At 41.8% G+C, this 22,098-nt stretch overlaps 1 protein-coding gene across 1 annotated transcript in view; it reads left to right on the top strand.

Moving 5' to 3' along the window:
- asp (microtubule assembly factor abnormal spindle) overlaps window positions 1–20,617 on the top strand; it is an 82,233-nt gene extending 61,616 nt beyond the window's left edge. Inside the window, exons 18-25 of the mRNA XM_080268765.1 lie at window positions 64–1,986; window positions 3,757–7,320; window positions 9,095–9,208; window positions 11,866–12,039; window positions 13,427–13,652; window positions 15,792–15,976; window positions 16,981–17,103; window positions 20,384–20,617. Coding sequence (XP_080124891.1) covers window positions 64–1,986; window positions 3,757–7,320; window positions 9,095–9,208; window positions 11,866–12,039; window positions 13,427–13,652; window positions 15,792–15,976; window positions 16,981–17,103; window positions 20,384–20,617 — 6,543 coding nt within the window. The remainder of the gene's footprint in view (window positions 1–63; window positions 1,987–3,756; window positions 7,321–9,094; window positions 9,209–11,865; window positions 12,040–13,426; window positions 13,653–15,791; window positions 15,977–16,980; window positions 17,104–20,383) is intronic.
- Window positions 20,618–22,098: the final 1,481 nt, after the last annotated feature.

The raw sequence follows: 22,098 nt of genomic DNA, 5'->3' as shown, positions 1-22,098 counted from the left end.
TGCGCTTCTTTGTATATGTTGTACTTGATGCCTTCACCAGTAGTGCCCTTTTATTTGTTTCAGCACCAAGCTGCCCGTGTTATTCAGGCAGCTTTCAGACTCTTCCTTTTATCACGCTTAGTCAAGAAAAATGCAGCTGCTGGAAGTATTCAGAATGCTTGGAAGGCTTACAAGCAGAGACAAGCTTATGTGCACCTCAGGAGAGCTACCGTTACCATCCAGGCCTTATTCAGGGCCTGGAGTTGTAAGCAGAAATTCAGAAAAACCAAATCTGCCGTGGTTTGCATCCAAACAAAGTACCGAGAAATGCTCTTCATCAGGAGGATCCGAGAAGAGTACTGGCAGAAACGCGATGCCATAGTTAAAGTGCAGAGATGGTGGCGCAGTGTATTGGCAGAGAAGGAGGCTCGGAAAATTGTCCTGGAACATCGAGCATCCTGTACCATCACTAGCTTCATGAGGATGTTTGTGCAGAGGAAGAGGTACCAGAGAACCATCAAAGCTGTGACACTCCTTCAGGCCACAATCCGTAGAGTAATGTGTCAGCGGAAATACAGAACATTGCTAAAAGCTGTTATTGTTGTGCAGAGGAAGTGGCGTGCAGTGCGTCTGACTAGGGAAATTCGTGAGCAGTACCTTCAGATGCGTGAAGTGGCTGTTATCCTGCAGGCCAACATCCGCTGTTATCAGGCTCGCCATCGGTATCTCCAGCTTCAGTCAGCAGCTGTTTATATCCAGTCAACATTTAGGATGAAAAAGCAGGCAGCAGAGTATCAGAAGCTCAGATCTGCAGCTTTGTTTGTTCAGAGATGTTGGAGGAGAAAAATTGAGGAAAGACAGCAGAGGAGCCATAATGCTGCTGTTAAAATTCAAGCTTTCATAAGAGGCTACCAAGCTCGGAAGCTGTGCCAGAAGAAACAGCAAGCTGTGGTTCGCCTCCAGAGCTTTTGTCGGATGTGGCTACGACGTCGAAATTACCTCCAGACAAGACACTCTGTGATGGTGCTTCAAAAACACACAAGAGGGTGGCTGTTGATGAAGCAGAAGCAAAAGGAATATCAGTGCATGAGAGCCTCTGCCATCACAATCCAGGCAATGTGGCGCATGTACAAGTCCAGGAAGCTCATGTGCATGCAACATGAAGCTGCCATTACTATTCAGAGATTCACAAGAGGGTACCTGGCACAGAAGCGGTACCAGGCCCTCTACCAAAGCACAAGGGTTCTCCAGGACCATGCCAGAGCTTGGATGAAGGGGCGAGAGGTCAAGAGAGAGTTCATGAAGCTGAAGGAAGCAGCCCTAATACTTCAGATGTACTGGCGAGGTTATTTGGTGAGGCAGAGAATGAAGAAGCTGAGAGAAGCAGCTGTTTTGGTACAGAGTGTGTACCGAATGAAACGAGAATTTAGGATCTACCAGAGTAAGAGGGATGCTGTTAGAAAGATACAGTTATTCTACAGAGCACAAAAAGAAGGCAGGAAGACCAGAGCCAAGTATCTTACCATTAAGAGAGCCTGCATCACCATCCAGTCTCTGTGGAGGATGGTGAGAGAGAAAAGAAACTACCAGAAGACACGCAAGGCTGCCATATCCTTGCAACAGTATTATCGCGGCATCTGTAACGTTCGTCAAGTGCACAGAAGGTACCAGCACACTAGAGAAGCTTGTATCACCCTCCAGTCATGGTTCCGTATGATCCTGGCTAAGAGGAGGTTTACCAGGAAGAGACAGGCCGCAACAGTAATTCAGCAGCATTATAGAGCACACACAGCTGCAAAGAAGGCAAGGGAGGAGTACCAGCTGCAGCAGTCCTCTGCAGTTAAGATCCAGGCTTGGCTAAGAATGTGCAAGCAGAAGCAGGAGTATGAGAAAAAGAGGCGTGCTGTGGTTGTGCTCCAGACCCGATTCCGAGCACATGTAATGATGAGAGCAACTAGATCAGAATACGTTGCCAAGGTTGCAGCAGTGACACTGATACAGGCCAAGGTAAGATGTTGTTGTAGGTGTATTTGCATGCTGCATGGCTTTTTCTTTTATATTAAATGACAAATAAATTTATGCATGTTGTATTTCATAACTCTTTTGTTGCCATGACCACACTTAGGGTAAGGAGTGGTTGGAGGAAGTTCAGGGAGCTGTTGCATCTTCTGACACTGAGGAAGCTCTCCTTGCACACTAAGGAGTCCTTATTTGCAGCATGTGTTAGAAGTGTAATGCTAGACAGTAGTTAGACCCAGGCAGTAAAGGAAGAAGATATTCCAAGGCCCAGATATATAGGGATGATTAGATGAATGTGTAGTGTGACCTTGAATGACAGGCCTGGGAGGATTAGGACTGCAAGTGAAGAATTGACAAGCAGGATGGGACTTGCATATATTAGTCCTGTGATGAAAAGGGGTAGATTGAGATAGTCTGGGCATGTTGATATGATGGAGGATGACAGGTGGGTGTAAAGAGTCAGAGGTGTAAATGTTGAAGGTAGAGCTGCAAGAGGCAGACCACAAAAGGACATGGGACAAGGTCATTGAGATTGACCACAGGAATAAGAGACTAAATAGAGAGGCTGCTAGAAACCAAGCATCACAGAGAGCTGCCATTAGGTGACAATGGCTGATGCATGCAAACATGCTGTAGACTTTATAAATGAAACAAAACAATTCCAACAGATGTTGGGAAGTAATTAATTGGTTTTGGTCCTTGATTTAGCCTCCAGTCCATAGAGAACATAAGCTGTACCTTAGTCAGCCTTAGTATGAGCATTCCTTTAAGAGGAAGTATGGTGTCATTTGACTGGGTGATTGATTGATAGCCCTTAAATGTATACTTTGACAGTTTGGACTTTTGCAGGCAAACTTAAAGACTACTGATTTGTAACAGTAATATTCTAGACTCAGAACTGGTTTAGGTATAAAGGCTCTGACTGTTTATTGTGTGCGTGGTGTGGTTTCTTGCAATTGCAGACACTACAAATAATATTGTTGTGTGCATTTTCAGCGTAGTGTAAAGCAGTATTTACTTTTTATTTAAAGTTACTTTATTGCGTTACTGATGAACTAACATTGTTTTTACTTAAAGTTGCTCTTAATTCATTATAAAGTTGCTTTGAAGTTGGAAATAATTTCTGTGCTTATTGTACTTTAATCCTTTTTTCTTAGGATGGGCATAATTTATATTTTTTTATTTTTATGTATGTATGTATATATTTTTTTTATGTGAGCTGCCGTATTTATTCTACAGTCAGCAGCAGAAATGCCAGTATAGATACACGTAAGTAAAAAAATAAATAAATAAACCTGATCAGTTTTTCTGCTATATACTACAGTATGCCTGGTAATTCAGAGTAGGTAATTATTCAGGCTTATGCCATGTTAATTTGCTTTAATAAGTAACCTAATAAATTTATGGTTAGTGAAATAAAACAATAGAGTAGCACAGTATTCCAAAACCTTCAGCCTGTATTTCAGAATGAAAAGCATAAAGAACTATAAGCTTTTGTATCTCACTTAGCATGGGGATGTCTGTTCATTATATTCTTAACATTGGATGACTTTATTCAGCTTAGTACTGTATAGATCTGGAACTATATAGGTCAGAGATATCCTCAATAAATCCCTTCAGTATGAGAGGCATTTCCTAAACTGAGTAAAATCATCTGCTAGCTGCCAGAGAAAACTATAATGAATTTCTTCCGTATTGTAAGGATTAACTGTGGCATAGGTAGGTGGTTTTATATGTGGTACTCTGTTGTGTTCCCAGGTGCGAGGTTGGCTAAGTCAACGAAACTACAGAGTGGTGAGGACAGCATGTGTGAAGGTGCAGGCTTGGTACCGCTGCATCATGGCCCGAAGATCCTACTTGGTGCAGCAATCATCAGCCATCACCATCCAGCGCTTTTACAGAGGCCTGATGCTCAGACGGCAGGCACAGGCAGAGTATGAGAGAACAAGACAAGCCATTATCACCATCCAAGCTGCCATGAAGGGGCATCTTGTAAGGAAGCATCTGAAGCAGCAAAATTCCTCTGCCAGAATTATCCAGGCCTTCTATAGGGGCAGGAAAGCCAGGCAGTCCTTCCTTGCCAAAAAAAGTGCTGCCCTTCTGATCCAGCAACATTTCAGGAACCACATAGCCACAAAGAGAACACGACAGGAGTTTCTTGAGGTTCAGCAGAAGGTGGTGGTACTGCAGGCTGCCATCAGAGCACATACGGTCAGGAAGAAAATTAGAAAGATGCATGAGTCTGCTGTGTTGATCCAGAGTAAGTGGAGGATGCTCTACCATCAGAAGGCTTACCTGCAGCAGAAATTTGCAGCCATCACCATTCAGAAAGCATTTAGAGATTACTGTTTAACTAAACAAGCAATGATCAGATATAACAGAACTGTGGGAGCTATAATATGCCTACAAGCACATGCCAGGGGATTCTTAGTACGGAAAAATTTGAAGGAGCAAACATCAGCGGTCTGTTGCATCCAAGCTAATGTCAGAGGATGGCTGGCAAGAAGAGATTTCTCTCGCAAGAAGCAGGCAGTAATAATTCTTCAGAGGCAGTACAGAGCCTATAGGAATGGTTGTAAAGAGAGGAATGAATACCTTCATGACTACTGTTGTATTGTAAAAACTCAGTCAGTTATTCGAGGATTCCTAGTTAGACAGCGTCTAAATAAGCAAGCTAAGGCAGCCACCAAGATTCAGGCTTGTGTCCGTGCTTATCTTGCACAGAAGAAATTCCTTCAACTCCGAGCGGCCACTACAAAAATTCAAGAGCATTACAGACGTTATAAACTGACCAAAATCACTCGCCACATGTTCCTCATCCAGAGATCATCAGCCATCATGATTCAGTCAGTTGTCCGTGGGTACTTGACCAGATGTAAACAGAAGCAGAGGGTAAGAGCTGCAACAGTAATACAAACTACTTTCCGGTCATGGATAGCCCGCAGGAAGTACACAAAGCTCGTAACCAGTGCCCAAACTCTTCAGACCTACTGGAGGGCCACTCTTTTAATGTGGAGAACAAGAGAAGCCTACCATACTACAAGGGGAGCCATCATTAGGACACAGGCCATTTGGAGGGGCACAGTTGTGAGGAACGAGATGAGAAGTAGGCACAAGGCAGCGACAGTCATCCAGGCTTGGGTAAGAGGACAACAAAACAAACAGAAGTACCAAGAATTGAAGAACAGAACTCTTGTAATTCAGAAATGGTGGAGAAGAATTCAGCATGGTAGGTCTATACGTCAAGAGTTCATTAAGCAGAGATCTGCAGCTGTTATTATCCAGTCAGTGGTAAGACGGTTCATTGTAGTTAGGAAGCTTGAGAAGATGCACAAAGCCACAGCAATAATACAAGCATCCTTTCGTGGTTATAAACAGAGGAAACAGAATTTGAAGGAGAGGCAAGCTGCAATGAGGCTTCAGCAGTGGTGGAGAGGTTTGAAGGCCATGCAGAGAGCAAGATCAGATTATACCAGGCAAAAGCACTTGGCTGTCATCATACAGGCAGCATTCCGAGGTTTTATTGTCAGGAAGGAAATATCTGAAAAACATTCTGCTGCCATAAAGGTCCAGTCCTGTGTGAGAATGTGGCTGGCTCGGAGAAGGTACCGGAGGAAGGTAGAAAGTAGTTTGATGATCCAGGGGTGGTGGAAGAGTGTCAGAATGGCACAGGCACAACAGGCAGAGTATCAGAGAATGAGGGAGACAGTTGTGAAATTACAAGCTTGTGCCAGAGGTATGCTTGTAAGAAGAGAAATTATGAGGAGGCACCAAGCAGCTTCGAAGATCCAGGCAATAGTCAGGTGCCATCTTGCCTTCAAACACTATCAGAAGTTAAGAACCAGTGCCATAAAGATTCAGAAGTGGTGGAGATCTACAAAGCTCGCACAGGCTGATTATGAGCATTTCCAGATCATCAAGAAGTCAACCGTGACCTTGCAAGCTTGTGTCAGGGGGATGTTGGTGCGTCAGCAGCTGAAACAACAGCATAAAGCAGCAACAAAAATCCAGGCACAAGTTAGGTCTTTCCTGACTCTGAAAAAGTATAAGAAAATAGTCGCATCTGTTGTTAGAATTCAGAGATGGATACGGGCAATAAGGAAAGGCAAGGATCAACAATTGCACTACAAGTCCATCAAACTGGCAGCAACTGTTCTACAAGCTGCCACAAGGGGCATGATTGTACGCAGAGAGCTGGCTCATCAAAGAAATGTGCAGACAATCATTGCTGCACATTTCAGAGGTTGGGTTGCACGCATGGCATACAAGAAGAAGCTACAGAGTATACGTATGATACAAAGGTGGTGGAAATCAGTCCTGTTAGCCAGAGAAAAGAGAATTGAATACTTAGCCATTCAAAGTGCCACAGTGACTATTCAGGCCTATGCAAGAGGGATGTTTGTGAGGACTAGAATTGCACGGGAAATTAAGGCTGTAACAAAGATTCAAGCCCATGTACGAGGCTGGCTGATATGTAGAGAATATCACCGAGTTGTACAGAGTGCCATTCTTATTCAGAGCTGGTGGAGAGCCTCAAACGAGATGCAGAAAGTGAAGAAGGACTATCAAAATCAGAGACAGGCAGCTGTATGTTTGCAGAAGAACTGGAGGTCATTTTTAGCCAGGAGGAAATTTTCTGAACAACGCAGAGCCGTGATTACTATCCAGGCTTATACACGATCCATGATAGCTCAAAGGGAGTACAAGAAGATTGTAAAGTCTACCACAATGATACAGAATTGGTGGAGAAACTTTAATAGAGCTAAAATGCAAGAGAAGAATTATCAAGCAATGAAGGCAGCTGCCATGACCATACAGGCTTGCTTACGGGGGATGCTGACTCGAAGGATGTTGCAGAGACGCAGAGTAGCTGCTGTTCGAGTACAGTCACATGTACGCGGCTGGTTGGTTCGAAAGAGGTACCTTGAAACTCAACGTAAGGTTATTACGGTACAAAAATGGTGGAGGAATATCAAGACAGCAGAAAGAATGTATCTGCAGTATACCAGAACCAGACAAGCAACTGTCACCCTACAGGCTTACATACGCGGCTACCTTGTTCGCCGTACAATCCAGCGTCAAAATGCCTGTGCAACCTTGATTCAGGCCTACTACCGAGGCTACCGTGCCCGTGCAAACTACCGGCGGAAGATGAGTGCAGTGCTGCGTGTGCAGAGGTACTGGCGGGGGGCTTGGCTGACCCTCCGTGCCCGGGAGCGGTTCATCTACCAGCGCCGGGCAGCCACCATCATACAGGCAGCATGGAGGAGGCACAGAACTAGACAGCTTGTTAAACGCATCAAGGCCGTACGCACCATACAGGTCAGTGCTCTTATTAACCCATCCAGTCAGTTTATTTTTTATTTTTTTTACCAGTGTACAGTATAATTATTTTTCCCCTATCTACAAACATTCCAATCAAGTAAAGAGAGACTTTTCAAATTGGAGAGGTAGATAATAGCCTTCATATACCCATTCATGAAAATAGATCCACCCAGATTTGATAAAAAATTTTGGAAGTATCAGATACAAATATATCAGTACTTCATATCACTATATTGAATGGCTTAACACCGTTGACAAGATCATTGTTGCTGTAATTTTTATTATTATTATTATTATTAGTATTATTATTATTCGGATGAGAAGCGGTGCACTCAACGTGGTATGGCCGTTGGCACACCCTGCCCTTGGGTGGGAAAGGAGGTCTGGATGATGATGATGATTATTGTTATTATTACTACCTGTATTGCATTCTGTCAGTGTCAATAGCTAGATGCCATAATCCAGTAAGGGGTGGCTGTTTGTCTTTTGAGTTAATTGTTTTACAGGGAGGAGCACTATCCCTCTACCAACCTACTTGTTGACACGTAGGGACCAACATATGAGTTGTGTATATGGTTACCACCCAGTATTGTAAATGGTTTCCAGGCTTGCAGGAAACCATTAGGCTTGTCACTCAATGTAAAGCCACCTGAAAAGGAAAGGAGAGTGAAATAAAAAGTGACAGGAAAAATGAGAGAAATAGGAAGAGAGGAGGGCAGACACAGAAACAGAATGATAAAGGTTAAAGAAGAAGTAGGCATTGCTACATCAAGTGAGTGGGTGAGAGAATGCAGTGCTTCTGTTATGATTTGTACCACTTGACAGATGTATTTAGTTATGGGAAGATCTTTCATAGAGGAAATTAATGGTGATTAAACCTTTTGTACAAGACTTTTCCAAAAAATTAATTAAAATTGTCTGAAAGGAGCAGGAGTAAAATATACAATTGCCTGTACAGTATATCACTTTGTTAGAGGTTATTTGATCTATTATTCTTTTATATATATGTTTGTGTGTGTGTGTGAGTGAGTGAGTGGTAGGTGGGGGTGCTCTTCATCCACTCACTCAATGTGGTGCTGCGTTGGGTGTCTGCCCTTTTGTCTCTCCATTCCTTCCGCTTCTGTATTTCTTTACTTCGTTCTTTCCTCGTTCTTCTGCCTGCTGGTGACTTTACACTCCCTCTTGTGTCTTTCTTTCCTTCTTTCATTCCTCCTCCTCCTGCCTATGGGTAACTCTACACTGAGTGACAGGCCAAATGGTTTCCTGTACACCAGGAAACCATTTACTGCACTGGGTGGTAACCATAAAACCAAATTATGGCACCTGGTGGTTTAGTGGGTAATTAAGATACTCCAGTCAGATTGAGCCTGTGTAGGTTTATTTCCAAGGGGTGGTTGAGGTTTATTGTTTACGTAATGCCACTCAGGGATGAATGAGGTTGGTCACTCTCGTCTTAAATGTCAGGACCAACTTGCTTAGCCCTGGGCTTATACTCTTCTTTTGGGGCGACATAGGGTTGGATGATGGATGGATGTGGGTGTGGGTGTGGTTGCATGTGTGTGTGTGTGTGTGTGTGTGTGTGTGTGTCTGTGTGTGTGTCCGCGCATAAGTGCGTATTTTTATACTGTGTGTATGTGTGAGAGAGAGAAAGAGAAGGGATGGAAGGAAGAAGAAACAAAAAAAGATGTACAGTATTTACCTTTTTACCATAGAAGGAAGACCAGATTTATAATGTAGCATTTATACAGATACAGCATTAATTCTTCTTCAGCGTTACGTACGAGGGTGGCAGGTACGGAAGGTAGCCAGGCAGAGGAGACGTGAGCTGCACCTGACCCGAGTGGTTAAGGTTACCAAAGTCCATCTGGCAGCCATCACCATACAGGTAACCATCTGTCTGCTTGTCTGTCTATTAGTTAGTTTGTCTATCAGTCTATCTGTCTGTCTGTCAGTTACCAAATGTCTGAATACTATTGGGAACGGACATGAATGGTTTGCCTGCTTGTCATTTTGTTCTTCCCCATCAGATGACCCTTTCTCCTTCCTTCACACTGCTTTCACTTTTATGCCTCTCCACCTCATTCTGTCTCCCTCTTTCGTCCCTTCCATGTGATTCCTTCTAAGTAATGCATTCATAAAATCAGCTGCTGAGGTGCATGGATTATAAAGCTGAATAAGATAGCTTAGTAGGTTAGAAAATAAAATATGCATGATTTTCTCTGGATGAGGTGAACAGCCATCCCATGTAATCTCTGGATGTGTAAGGGACCAAGTCTGAGTAGTGTAATATGTGTGTATCTACTGTGTAACTGTTCAGTGCATAGTAGTAGCTTGGCCCAGATCTTCATCCTTTTGCAGCATATTTCATATAGCACAGTGAAGAATAAGGTAATGCTATAACCCTTCGTCATTTTTATAGCACTTCTTTGTGACTAGCATCATAAATTATTGCTAGTATTTTGTTAAAACTCTACAGTTGAGCTGATGAGATGGCAATTTTAGGCCAAGTTTGAGTAAGAAGAGTACAGTATAGGAGTAGCAGCGACCTCAGGCTTATCTGAATTTGAACCCAGTGAACTGCAGGCTGAAGTTTCTCTTGTCCTGCAGTCCACCATCCTCTTTAGGGGAATAGAGAGGGAACTGAGGGACAGTTGTATGACCAGGCAGTGTAGCCACCCAGTCATATCAGTTCCACCGGGTGAAGGCAACCCTCTCCAATACCATTACAGTAATATCTCAACATCCAGAGTTATGATTTATGATGAGTTGGACAGAATATTGTAAAGCTGGAAGAATGGGCTATTACTTTACCATAATTTATTTATTTATTTTTTTACAGTAAAACCACTGTTTATTTTATTCTAATTTATCTCAGACCTGTCTTTAGAAGAGTTATTTGCTTTGCTTGCATACCTGACTACATGTTTATGTATGTTTATCATTGCAGATTAAATTTCTCAGTGCTGTATAACTACCACTTAAACACTAATTGTAACTGCTAGTGTTAGAAACAGCTTCCATTAAGTGCAGTTACAGAACAAACACCCAGCAGATGGCAGAACTTGTACATTGCAACTTCATTCACACTAATAAGCATTTGGAATTTCTGTATTATCTTGAAGCAGCAACTAGTATGTGGCTATTTTCTTTTTTATGAGAGTACTTAGAGAGAACAATGATGTTTTAAATATCCATACATCAGTAATAATATGTAACAGAACTAGGAAATATAATATGCATTGAAAAAAACTGATCTGTAAGCATATGTTTGCCTTCATTATGTAGCAGCACTAACATAATAGTGATGCTGTTTTTCTTAAAGTATTACACTACTCACTTTACACTTAAACGTGGTGCATTGTTATTTGGTATTCCTACTTTTTCCAGGTTGGGAAGTTTAGTACCTGTAATACTGATGCATCTTTATAAGTTAAGGAGTACTGTAATATGGCAGTGATATAAAGATTGACCACTGTGATGTTAGTGTTTTGAACTGTCATCTTGTTATCAGTGTTTGGACTTTATACTACTGTACATTAATCAGTATTTTTTTTTTTTTTTTTCACATACTTTTATATTCAGCTTCAGAGGAACTTCATGGCTTTAAAAGGTTAACAGTACAGTATTGTAAAACTGAAGATAACTAAACACGTGCTTTTTTTGTGCATATTTCTTCAAGGATGTGTTCTGTTAATCACTGTTACAGCCATCTGCTGGTTGTGTTCTGTATTATGCTTCATAAACAGATACAGTATCTTAACTTCCCTGGTACGCCTCTGCTACTGACTAATAAGGTGCTTAGAACACAGAGGTACATGTGCCATTTTCTGTTTAAAAAAAAAAAAAAAATAAAAAAAAATAAATAAATAAAGTTGCAGTTTGAAGCCAAAGGAATCTACTTCTTTAGTGATAAATGATATTTTCCTGTAGTAAAAAAAAAAAAAAACTATGTAGAGTGTCACTATATCTAGGTAGCCCACATGCTGATTTGCAGTGACAGTATTTTCCTTTTCTTATTTAATAATGATATATTCATGACAAAGATGAAATAAATATAAAGAAATAACCCAAAATACTAAAATAAAATAACACCAGGACATGAAATCATAATAGAGATAACAAGGTTAATTAAAATGCTAATAAGGCTTTCACAATACATTACTAACTAACACTCAGCCGTCCATTTAAAAAAAATAAATAAATAAATAAAAAAGTGACAAGACAGTCATGAATGACTGGAGGTGGCCTGGGGAGGAAGGGGAAGGGGTGGTGGTGGAGTGTGCATTGTCAGAAATGTAGGGCAAATTAGAGGATCATCCTAATGGGAGTTCCACAAAATTAATCCACTGTGCACCTATAAAGTAGGATCATGTAGGAACAAGATGGCAGGAAAAATTGGGCATTGGGATTGGATCCTGTGGTGTAGCGTATCTTCTGGTTCTGAACATCTGAAATACTGTATATTAACCGTGCTTCATAACCAGGGCATAACTTGTAGCCTAGCACAACTAATGCTTAGGTATTATAACTTATGGTGCACAGCGATGGGTCCGTTTTGCACAAGCGCTACAGTTGGCACGGCAGCAGGAGGTAGTGGTGGTGAGGATTCAGGCATGGTGGCGGGGACGGTTGACCAGGCGACACTACCTCAGGCAGAAGAGCAGCGCTGTTGTGTTGCAGCGGGCATGGAGGCTGCAGCTGGTCAGGCATAGAGAGGTGCTGTGTCATTCCGTCTTCATTTATTTATTTCCTTCACTACATCATATCAAGAGTTACATTGGCAAAATAGTCTCCAGTGACTATAGTTCTTTCACCTAAGCTTGGCCCAGATTTTCCTCCCTTTGTATCTTACTCCATGTACGACAATGGCCGAAAAAGATAATCCTACAGCTCTGCATCATTTCCATACTAGCATTATGTGACTAGCAGTATAATATAGTGTTAATTTAGTGCTACAGCTCAGCATTCAAGATGGATGGGTGACAGTTTGGGGGCAAGTTAGAATGAAAAGGGTGTGATACTGACTGCAGAGAGTGAAAGGATCATAAAGAGGTATGGGCAGTGCAGAGATGAAATGGAATAAAAGGAAGGGAGAGTAAATGTTGATCAAATGGAAGTGATATGTTAGCACTGTGATGATAGATCACAGTTGCACAAATGACTTTAAGGTTAAGGAATTGAAGAGAGATGCTGCCAGTGACTGCATAGCATTGAGTGTTGCCATCAGGTAAGTAAGAATGGCCCATGGGAGTATGTACAAAGCTATTCAAAATGAAACATTAACAAATTAAGCACTTATGTTGCTACTTTGTAATAACTTCCCATCTCATGATAATATGTCATATCTTGTATGCATTCACTTTCCCATCTTGTTCTCTCCTCATCAGTCATTGTCATTCACCCCCTTCAAGCCATGTCATTACATTAATTTGGAAGCAGAATATGACAATGCATTTCTATATCCTCCTACTTAACCAGCTTCCTGATTTAAATCCAGCCACCTCATTTCTCTACCCTATTTCAGAAAAATTCTTCCAAATGCAACCCCTTCAGCTTTCTGCATTATATGAAAAATTAATAGCACTGTGCCATGAAGTGTCTTCATCAGTAATTATTAACAAATACAGTTGTCTCCTCGGTGGTAGGTGGTGGCAACTACCATCCACTCACAGCTTGGTGCTGCCTACCTTCTTCCTTCACCTTTATCATTCTTTTTCTGTCTGCCCTCCTCTTTTCCTATTTCTTATCCATGCTGTCACCTTTTATTATTATTATTATTATTCTTTCCGCTTGAGATGGCTCTGCACAGACTGACAAGTCTAATGGTTTCCTGTAACCCAGGGAACCATTTACAGTGCTGGGTGACAACCATTTAACCAAATAACAGAGTGATGTGGAGCCTATTATGGTACCCCTGTTAATTGAGTGGTAACCATATAACAAAAATTAATGTGGTGATGTGGGGCCTACTGTTAATGTTAACTGGGTGGTAACCATGTAACCAACCTATGGAGTGATGTAGAGCCTACTATGGTACCCCAGATAACTAGGTGGAGAAATGCAAAATCGTCATTCTTTTAGAATGCAACCCTCTAACCAACAGAAGCGTCGTGTGGCAGCAGCAACATTTCTACAGGCATTGTGGCGAGGGAGGATTGTCCGCAGGAACCCACAGGACAGGCGGCTGACCAGCATAAGGGAACAGCTGGAAATTGCCACACAGGAGGCCACAGACGCAAAGCGCATCGGCAACAGAACAGAGTGTGCCATCTCGTACCTCCTCAAGTGCCGCAACCTCAAATCAATTCTCATTGCGGTCATGTCTCTTGGTTAGTCAGAATTATTGACTTGCATATCAATTATAGGACTTTTACCTAACTTGGCACAGATTTTTTTCATTTTGCAGTTTATTTCACATAACTTGGTGGCTGAACAAGACAATACTGTGGCTCTGCATCCTCTCCATAGCACTTCTTGACCAGCATCATATTCTAGTGTTGATCTCTTGTTACAGCTCCACATTTAAGTTAGAGATGTTAATTTTAGGTCAGAAAATGAGTATAGTAATTCACTGATGAAGGCTTGGCATCTTTACCATTTGCAATAAGGGAGTTAGACCCTGGTTTTGGTGGTGACAAGTGGAAGTGTGTGGTATCATTTCCCTGCCTGTCAGGTAAATTATTTTAGCTCATTAATGAACTTTTTTGTAATACTGAAAGGCTAAAATCACATGAGAAGCATATTACAGTATATACAGATAAATAGGTAAATACATATTGTAGGTTATATTAAGTATATATAGTTGTTTGTAAGGCTAAGAGCATGCTGCAACAGTAAGAGTAGACTTTTGTCGTCTTAACTAGTGCCACTAGCAAAGCTACAGAATATTTTAGAAAATCAAATTTAATTTACTGTGCCACGTAGTAGTACTGTAATCAAACCAGTCTTCTTCCAGTATCTTTATTATTACACCTCTTCTATGTTAGCACCTTTAATATGATGATACATACATACATACCAGTACATAAAAATGATGCCATACTTCCTCATAAAGAATCCGATATTGAGGTTGGCCATGGTATAGCTGATGTTTTCTGTGGAGGGGCAGCCAAACCTTATGCCAAAACCCACTAGTTAACTTCCCAACAGTTGCTTTAAGGTGTTGAGAAAAAAGAAGTATGAGATGTGCAATATTTATAATAATGTGAGTCTCAGCTAGGACTTTGACTCTGTGTACAGTCATTCAGAAGAAAGATCGCAGAGTGACTACTCATGGCTGAATGTTTCCAGCCTAAGAGTAATGACTGTGTGGCTAATTATCAAGCTTGTAGACATTTCACTCTCATGGTAGTACCTCCCAGGGTCAGTGGTAGCCACTCATCTGTTATCAGTGACACTTTTTTTTTACTTGATAGTTTATGAATTGAATATCTCACTTGTGATGTGAGGTATCTAAAAAGAAAAAGTTCAAAGGTCGGGGGGAGGGAGGTTTGCTGATAGTGAGCAAAAAGAAAATGAAAAATAGTCACTGCATCAAAAGATAGTGCGTAATAATCCCCCTCCCAACTCCTGCAGACATCAGCACCCATTGGTCTCCTTGCGGTGCCAATATTCCAGTTCCCCAAAGTTTACAATAGCAGATGTGAGGCGTAGGCATGTCTATTGCTTTTCAGTAATTTATGGAACACTTGTAATTGTTGGATGTGACCAGCCTGCATCCCACATCACAGGATGGTCACCAATGATTTAAAAAAGAAAAAGAAAAGAAAAAGTGTAGGCTTGCTGACAGTTACACAAATAAAATAAAATAAAAAAGAGAAGAAAAAAGAGGTTTGGTCACAATTACACACTTAACTTCCAGTTCTATGACATTTACTGTGTACAATAACACTTCTCCCCTCCAGAGGCACATTTATCCATTGGTCTTCCTATAATGTTGATAATCTAATTCCTCCCAGTGTATAGAATGAATTGAAGGAAGAAAGTTGACCCATTAGCTCCCAGGGTTCCTGTGTGAGGGATTGTGCTGGAAGGGTACTTGGGGTACTGCCCTCTTCCTGTGGGCTCATAGTCATGCAGCTCTTAGGTCCCTACCCCAGGGTTCCCTTCTCTATTAACTTTCATTTGTTCATCTAGAAAGACTCCAGTGGCAGCTCTCCTCACCAATCAGCCTGTAGCAGCCTCTCCATTCAGTCCCTTATCACTGTGGTCACACTTAATGACCTTTTCTCAAGTCTTTTTCAGTCTTTCTGTCTCAACACACCTCTCATCCTCGCACGAAGTTGTCTTTCTCCATCCTCTCCACATGCCCAGACCTCAGTCTGCCTTTTCCCATCACAACACTAATACCTTCCCAACCTTGCACTCAACTCTTCATTCACAATCCTAACACCCCAGGCCTGTCAGTCAAGGACATACTACACATCCGTCTTATCTTCTCATCTCTGCATAATTCTGTCCCCATGCAGACACTAGCACCCGTTGGTCACCCCCCTGTTCAGTGAAGTTGATGGAAGGTTCCTCCCTGGCCACACTGTTCTTCCTTCTCAAGTCCTGCAACCGTTCCATCCCCCACATGCAGGTCCTCTCGTACGTCCTTAACATCTTCATCAACCTTGCCAAGTACCACTACACTGCACCATTTGTCAACAAGGTGAGTATTTATCCTTTATAGCCAAGAATTTTCATATTATACTGTAGTTGTTCCACATTAACTTAGCCTAGGTTTTTGTCACTTTGTAGCTTATTTTGCATAGTATCATTCTCTATCATTCAGGATTAAAAACTTTCACATATGCCAAATAAAATCATCTGGTAGAAGCAAGAACAACCTGTTAATGATGTACAGTAGTTACCTGGCTTGATTGAGCTGATATATTTTTACCTCCAAGGATTGTTTCAAGTGAGATATAATTTTCTCCCTCACCTGGTACTTTCATTGCTCGCCCTGTTCTGTGACTCACATTTCTCTGATGTCTCTCAATCTGTCACTTTTGTTCTTTTCCATCAGATACCTTGGTCTTCTTTTCCACCTCTGATCCATGTTCTCAGAGCTTAGAGATTATAACATTGTCTCTCTCATTCCACTTTCATTACATCACTCCTCTTACTTTTCTCTGATGTACGTCAGTCCTTCACTTTTGATCTTTTCCATCAAATACCTGGAGCTTCCTTTCATTTCTGTTCCATGTTCCTAAAGCATAGAGATTTCCTTTACTTCTCCTGACCTCATTTGAACAGAGAAAGTAGTAGTAGTAGTGGTGGTGGTGGTGCAATAATAGTAGTAGCAACCCCAGGCTCATCTAAATGTGAATCCAGTGGACTGCTAACTGAATTTGACCTTATGATGTCCACCATCCTTTTTTTTTGGGAGACTGGGAAGTAGCTAGGGGACATTTGTTTAACTAAGCTGTGGAGCTGCCTGGTTATATCAGTGCCACTACATGAAGGCATCCCTCTCCAGCATCTGACAGAGGAAGATGGGGTTATCTGCATTTGTTTATCATCTAGTCCTTTATTGCTCAATTAGTAGTGTAGGGGCCCAAGGCAGTGCTGTCTATTTATCAGTTGCCAGATGTCCTAGTCCTGTAAGGGGTGGCCATAAGCAAATCCCCTCCATGTCTGCTAGGTCTAATATCCATATTTTACTTTATACAGCTGGAGGGGCTGGTGGAGGCAGTGATGCAGCTGATGACCATTTACTCAGAGAAGGGTCCTGGAATCTTCTGCAAATGCTGTACTCTGCTTTATATACTTACGGCATCCACCACCCCTTGCCAGGTATGCTGCATGATGTACTTTTGAATGTACTGTGTAACGTAGGATCATGTGTTTAACTACCAAACTCCAGGCTGTTTTTAACACGGTCATCACCTCACTACGGGCAATTTCCTGGGAATTGCTTGTTTTCAGACCCAATTGTGACATGTATAGGTGTTACCCGGCGGTTAGGGGTTAAACCTGAAATTGCAAAGTGGGATGCAGACCACCAATGTTTGACAATGATTTTTGAAGTACATGGTGATATTGTAATGTACAATAATCCTCCACCAACCACGGGGTTCACCAACCGTGGCATTCATTTATACTGTACGTGGTAATATATTTGTACAGTATACCAAATCACTTACTGTGGGGCTTAGTTCACCAGGTGGCAGCAACATTCTCCCATGCTAGCAGCTTTCCCACCTTCCAGTGCAGTTTGTGTTATTGGGAGTAGATGAGTGGGCGTGGAGTTGCAGTATCTCTCACTCTTTCGGTTTACCACTTGTCCCGTTGTCCAAAAGTCTAGTGAGTATGTGGATGACAGTGAGGAGAGTAACAAAATGACTCTTGCCAACCCTAACAAAGGGTTACTCATGGCCAACAGTCTTGCTGACTTCATTGACATAGATCCCTTCATGGAGCAGAGTCTAAAATTAAAGTATGGGTTGGACACGTTATCAGCTCCATGCAAACAGGTGTATAAAGATCTCCAGAATAAAATGAAGCAACCATGTATCCCATGCTAATTAAATGTATGCTTTACTTGAAGCAGCAGAAAGATCTTACCAATTCAATTCATATTCCCCAGTTTGTTTCCTGTATTATGTTTTACTATTTTCAGGGTAGTAAATTACCATTTCCTGCTGAAAAATTTTCCCCCAGTTGTCCCTTAACCTGTACCTACAGTTGTTTGTTTCCGGCATAATGGAAGAAACTTACTCAAAGTACTCAAAGGTGGATTTCATTTCCCAGTTTCCCAGCTGGAAGTTAGGTTAGTTCAAATTATTAGGTAGTTAAGCTAAGTTAGGTTAGGTTTAGTAAAACACTAAGGTTAGGACAGTCCTTTCCACCTTTGAGCTGACGAATCAAACAAGTTGTCACAGCGTAACAACTAAAAACAACGGGGAAACAGATTTAATAAGAAACATTTATTTACCACCCCAGAAATAATCAGAAAAATATAACAGACTATCAGGAAGAAGAACTAATTTGGTTAAGTGCTTCTACTGCTTCAAGTGTATGTGTACCCTGTGCTGCTTCAAGCCATCATCCCTAGTCATCTGATAATGATACCTAGCTTGCCATAAGCACAGCACTCTAGCCAGCTGATAACCTTCATAATTCTGAAGTTGTACAGTAAATCACTTTCTACCACACTTTTGTTAATTTGTTTATGATTACATTTGCTACAGTGCAGTATTGTGCAATGAAGACTAGAATAATAGTATATATTTTTCATGTTATACCCCTTTTTCCTTTGACCAAGCTTTCCCTAACCCTATTTTCCCCATATACAGTAGTTAACTTCACCAACCACGGTGGTTTTCAGGTGCCCAACTCCCGTGGTTGGAGGGGGAGTACTGTATTTGATCATCCTGTATGGCTGCTGACTGCATTGCATTCATTAATATGGGATGCAGGCTAAACCATACCTAACAACCATAGGCATTCCATAAATGACCTTCAGAAGTGGGGAATTTGCATTCCACTTTGCAGTTTTAGATTTAAGCATGCAACCTTTCAATATATTAGTATTAAGGTTAAGATATTAAAAAGTTTCTATTGAAGTAGCAGTGTGCAGAAATAACACAAGAGCTTTCTTTTTAAAATACTGTGCAGTATTATAAACTCAGACAGGTTGAATTCATTGACCTTGTTATTTTGTATTGGCTGACGTGGCCCCCCTGATTTATCTGCCCGTGAACCAAGTGGACCGCAGGAAACTGGCCACCTCAACCAGGTATTCATATAACCTTGCATTGTCTGGATAGAGAAACTTATGACAGTGGTGTGTCGTCTCTTTTATAACTTGACAGTTGGCCCATGAGGTGCTTCTGAAGTGTATCTGTTAATCATCATCATTATCATCTGCTGTTGCTGCTGCTCTCGGGCGACTTCCCTTTCCTCTCTTACCTTCCTATTCTGTCTTTCTTTTCTTCATTCTTTCCTCTTCCTTCCGTCTAAGGGTGACCCTACATTGAGTGACAAGCCAAGTGATTTCCTGTACACCAGGAAACCATTTACTACGCTGGGTGGTAACCATATAACCAAACTATGGTGCGTGTTGGTTTAGTGGGTAATTAAGGTGTTCCATTCGGATTGAGCCTTTGCAGGTTTATATCCAAGGGATGGTTGGGATTTATTGCTCATGTAATGCCACTCAGGGATGAGTGAGTCTGGTCACTCTCATCTTAAATGTCAGGACCAATTTGCCTAGCCCCGGGCTCCTACGCTTCTCATGGGGCAACACAGGATTGGATGGTGGATGGATTAGAGTGCAGAAAGTGGTAAATAAGTGGTGATCACTTATCATGACAGGGAACGGAGCACTATTCGGGTGTCAGGGAGGGATGTAACCTATCCAAGGTTGGCTGCTCTACAGAGGGGGAGAGAGGAAGAGGGAAGAGGACACAGTGTGTGCCTGCACTGCAGCCATGTTTGGCAGCCATATTGACATGTCACCATGTGGGACTTTCAACTGTCAGCACCTGACAGACCATTATTTGGGGGAAGGGGGGGATGATTTCTGGGATTTTTCTGTGCAAAGCAGATACTTTCCCACATAACAGGAATCAGGGTAGGATTTGTCTCCATGTAAATGGTAAAAATCACAGATGGGACCCGCACAATTGGAGAGGTCACCATTATTATTATTTTTACTTTTATTCATCATCATCCGGACCTCCTTTCCCACCCTTGGGCAGGGTGAGGAGTAGCATTGTCCAGACAGCCCAAATTTGCCTAATCCATTGGGCCATGCTTCCATTCACTTGCCACTCAAGCCCTGGAATCCTGGCTCCATCTGATACACCAAAATCATTCACCACGTTCTGTAGCTCTTTGATTGCTAATTTATCGACCATAGACATATGTGGTGGAGCCAGGATTCAGAGGGCTTGAATGAGATGTAAATGATTGTCTGTCCCATTTTCCTGGGCATGCTGTTGATAGTTCCTTACCTATCATGTTTTTTATCTGGTTTTCTGGATCCTACCACACCTCAACCTTTGGTGAGATAAATTAGGACAATGGTGATGATGATAATGACAACAGCCCCTCACTTTCCCTTCCTCAGGGTATGCAGAATCCAAAAGTTGCTGCTGACCTCAACAGCTTAAAGTCCCTGATGATCCGTCGAGAGCACGCCTGTCAGCGGGGCAAGCGTCCTGTCAAACACCATCCCGTCCCAGCCCACCTCCTCCCCTCTATCATTCCAGACTGGGCGTTGAAACCAGGCCGGCCTAGGGAGTTTGAAGAACCCATCTCGGCCATTCTCACTGTGCTGGCCAGAATTGCCATGAAGCACTGAGTTGCAGAAACAATCCAGCTCACTTCCTGCTCCCCATCATTCCAGACTGGGCATTTATTTGAAGAATCCCTCTCAGGCCATTCTCACTGTCCTGGCCAGAATTACTATGAGTCACTGAATTGCAGAAACCAGCAATGGAACTTATAAGTGCAGCCAAGGAAGGGGTGCCCAATGGGCCCAGGCCCCCCATCGCCTTTATTAGAGTGAACTGAAAGCGAATGCAATAATTTGATTTAGTCACTTGTTTGTGTATTTATTTATTCAGGTTTTAATAATTGTTTCTTAGGTTGTTTACTATTTGACACTGTGACAACCAAAATTTAACCCCTCATCACCTGCCCTTACATAACCAAATCTTGGCTGCACCCCAGAATGGAAGGATTACAGCTACAACTGAAAATGTTTATTGGGAAGGTATGTTTCTTTCCAAAAACCAAGACTGAAGTACGTTAGTATAATTCTGTCATTTAAACAACTCAAAGCAGTGTGATATTGAGTGACAAGCAGTAATATATGACTTAGCCCTTTAGCTGCATAAGGATTTCATTTGTGTAAAATAATCTGGTGTTAGCAAGAATAAAATGCCATCACAGTAAGAGGTGTAGACATAACTCTTACCCTGTCCATTGTATTGGATTCTTTCAAATCAGTTGAATTTGGCATTAATGAGAATATATATACAGCATTCTACCTATGTTGCAGTTTTATCATGAGAAATTCAGCATCACAGCAATCATAAAAGCAAAAAACTATTGTAAGACGCAAAGGGGACCAGAATTCTTATTGGTCATATAACTGAATTATTACATACTGAGCAGTTCCATGACAAAGGTGTAAGTTCAGACATTGCAGTTGTAAGAGTTATTGCAGTGCTGTAAGGAGCTGTTGCAAGCAGAAATGATTTTATTTTTAAGAATCAGACATGGATAAAAACAGAAGTTGATAGCAGTCCTGGTACATTCCTGAGAAGAAGCCATAGAGAGAACTGAACAGAATAGTCTAGGCAGGTTGTAAGTTACATGTAGAGACAGACAAAGGAGCAAGTAAAGGAGCATTGTGGTGTTGATGTACAAGTGATTGAAAGTGTTAAAAGAAATACAGCAAGATGGTTTGGTCATGTGGAGAGGAGGGAAGATGAGACTGACTAGAAGAATGTATATGAGTGAAGTGGAAGGGGAGAGGGGGAGATGGAGTCTAAGGATGGAGATGGGGAGGTGGAGTGCAGAGATGTATGAGACAGTGCAGTGAGTTGGAGGAAGGGCAGACAAATGGCAGAGGACAGGGCAACATGGAGGTGACGTTTGTGTGGCCACCTCTTATGGGATAAAGGCATTTGGCTGTAGATTGAGTTGTAAGTGAATGAAGCACAGCAGTATTAGGCCTCTTCAGTTAAGTAAGAAAAGTAATTAACAGCAAATTATCATAAGTCATACAGTGGCTAGGGTTTAATGCTTACAAGGTTTAGGTAATGATATGGAAGT

The sequence above is a fragment of the Coenobita brevimanus genome, chromosome 4 (assembly GCF_032717465.1).
Source record: "Coenobita brevimanus isolate Jiangsu-jjx chromosome 4, ASM3271746v2, whole genome shotgun sequence".
In the NCBI taxonomy this organism is placed as follows: Eukaryota; Metazoa; Arthropoda; class Malacostraca; order Decapoda; family Coenobitidae; genus Coenobita; species Coenobita brevimanus.
Note: the sequence above shows the minus strand (reverse complement) of the source record. Positions and strands in the feature narration are given on the sequence as shown.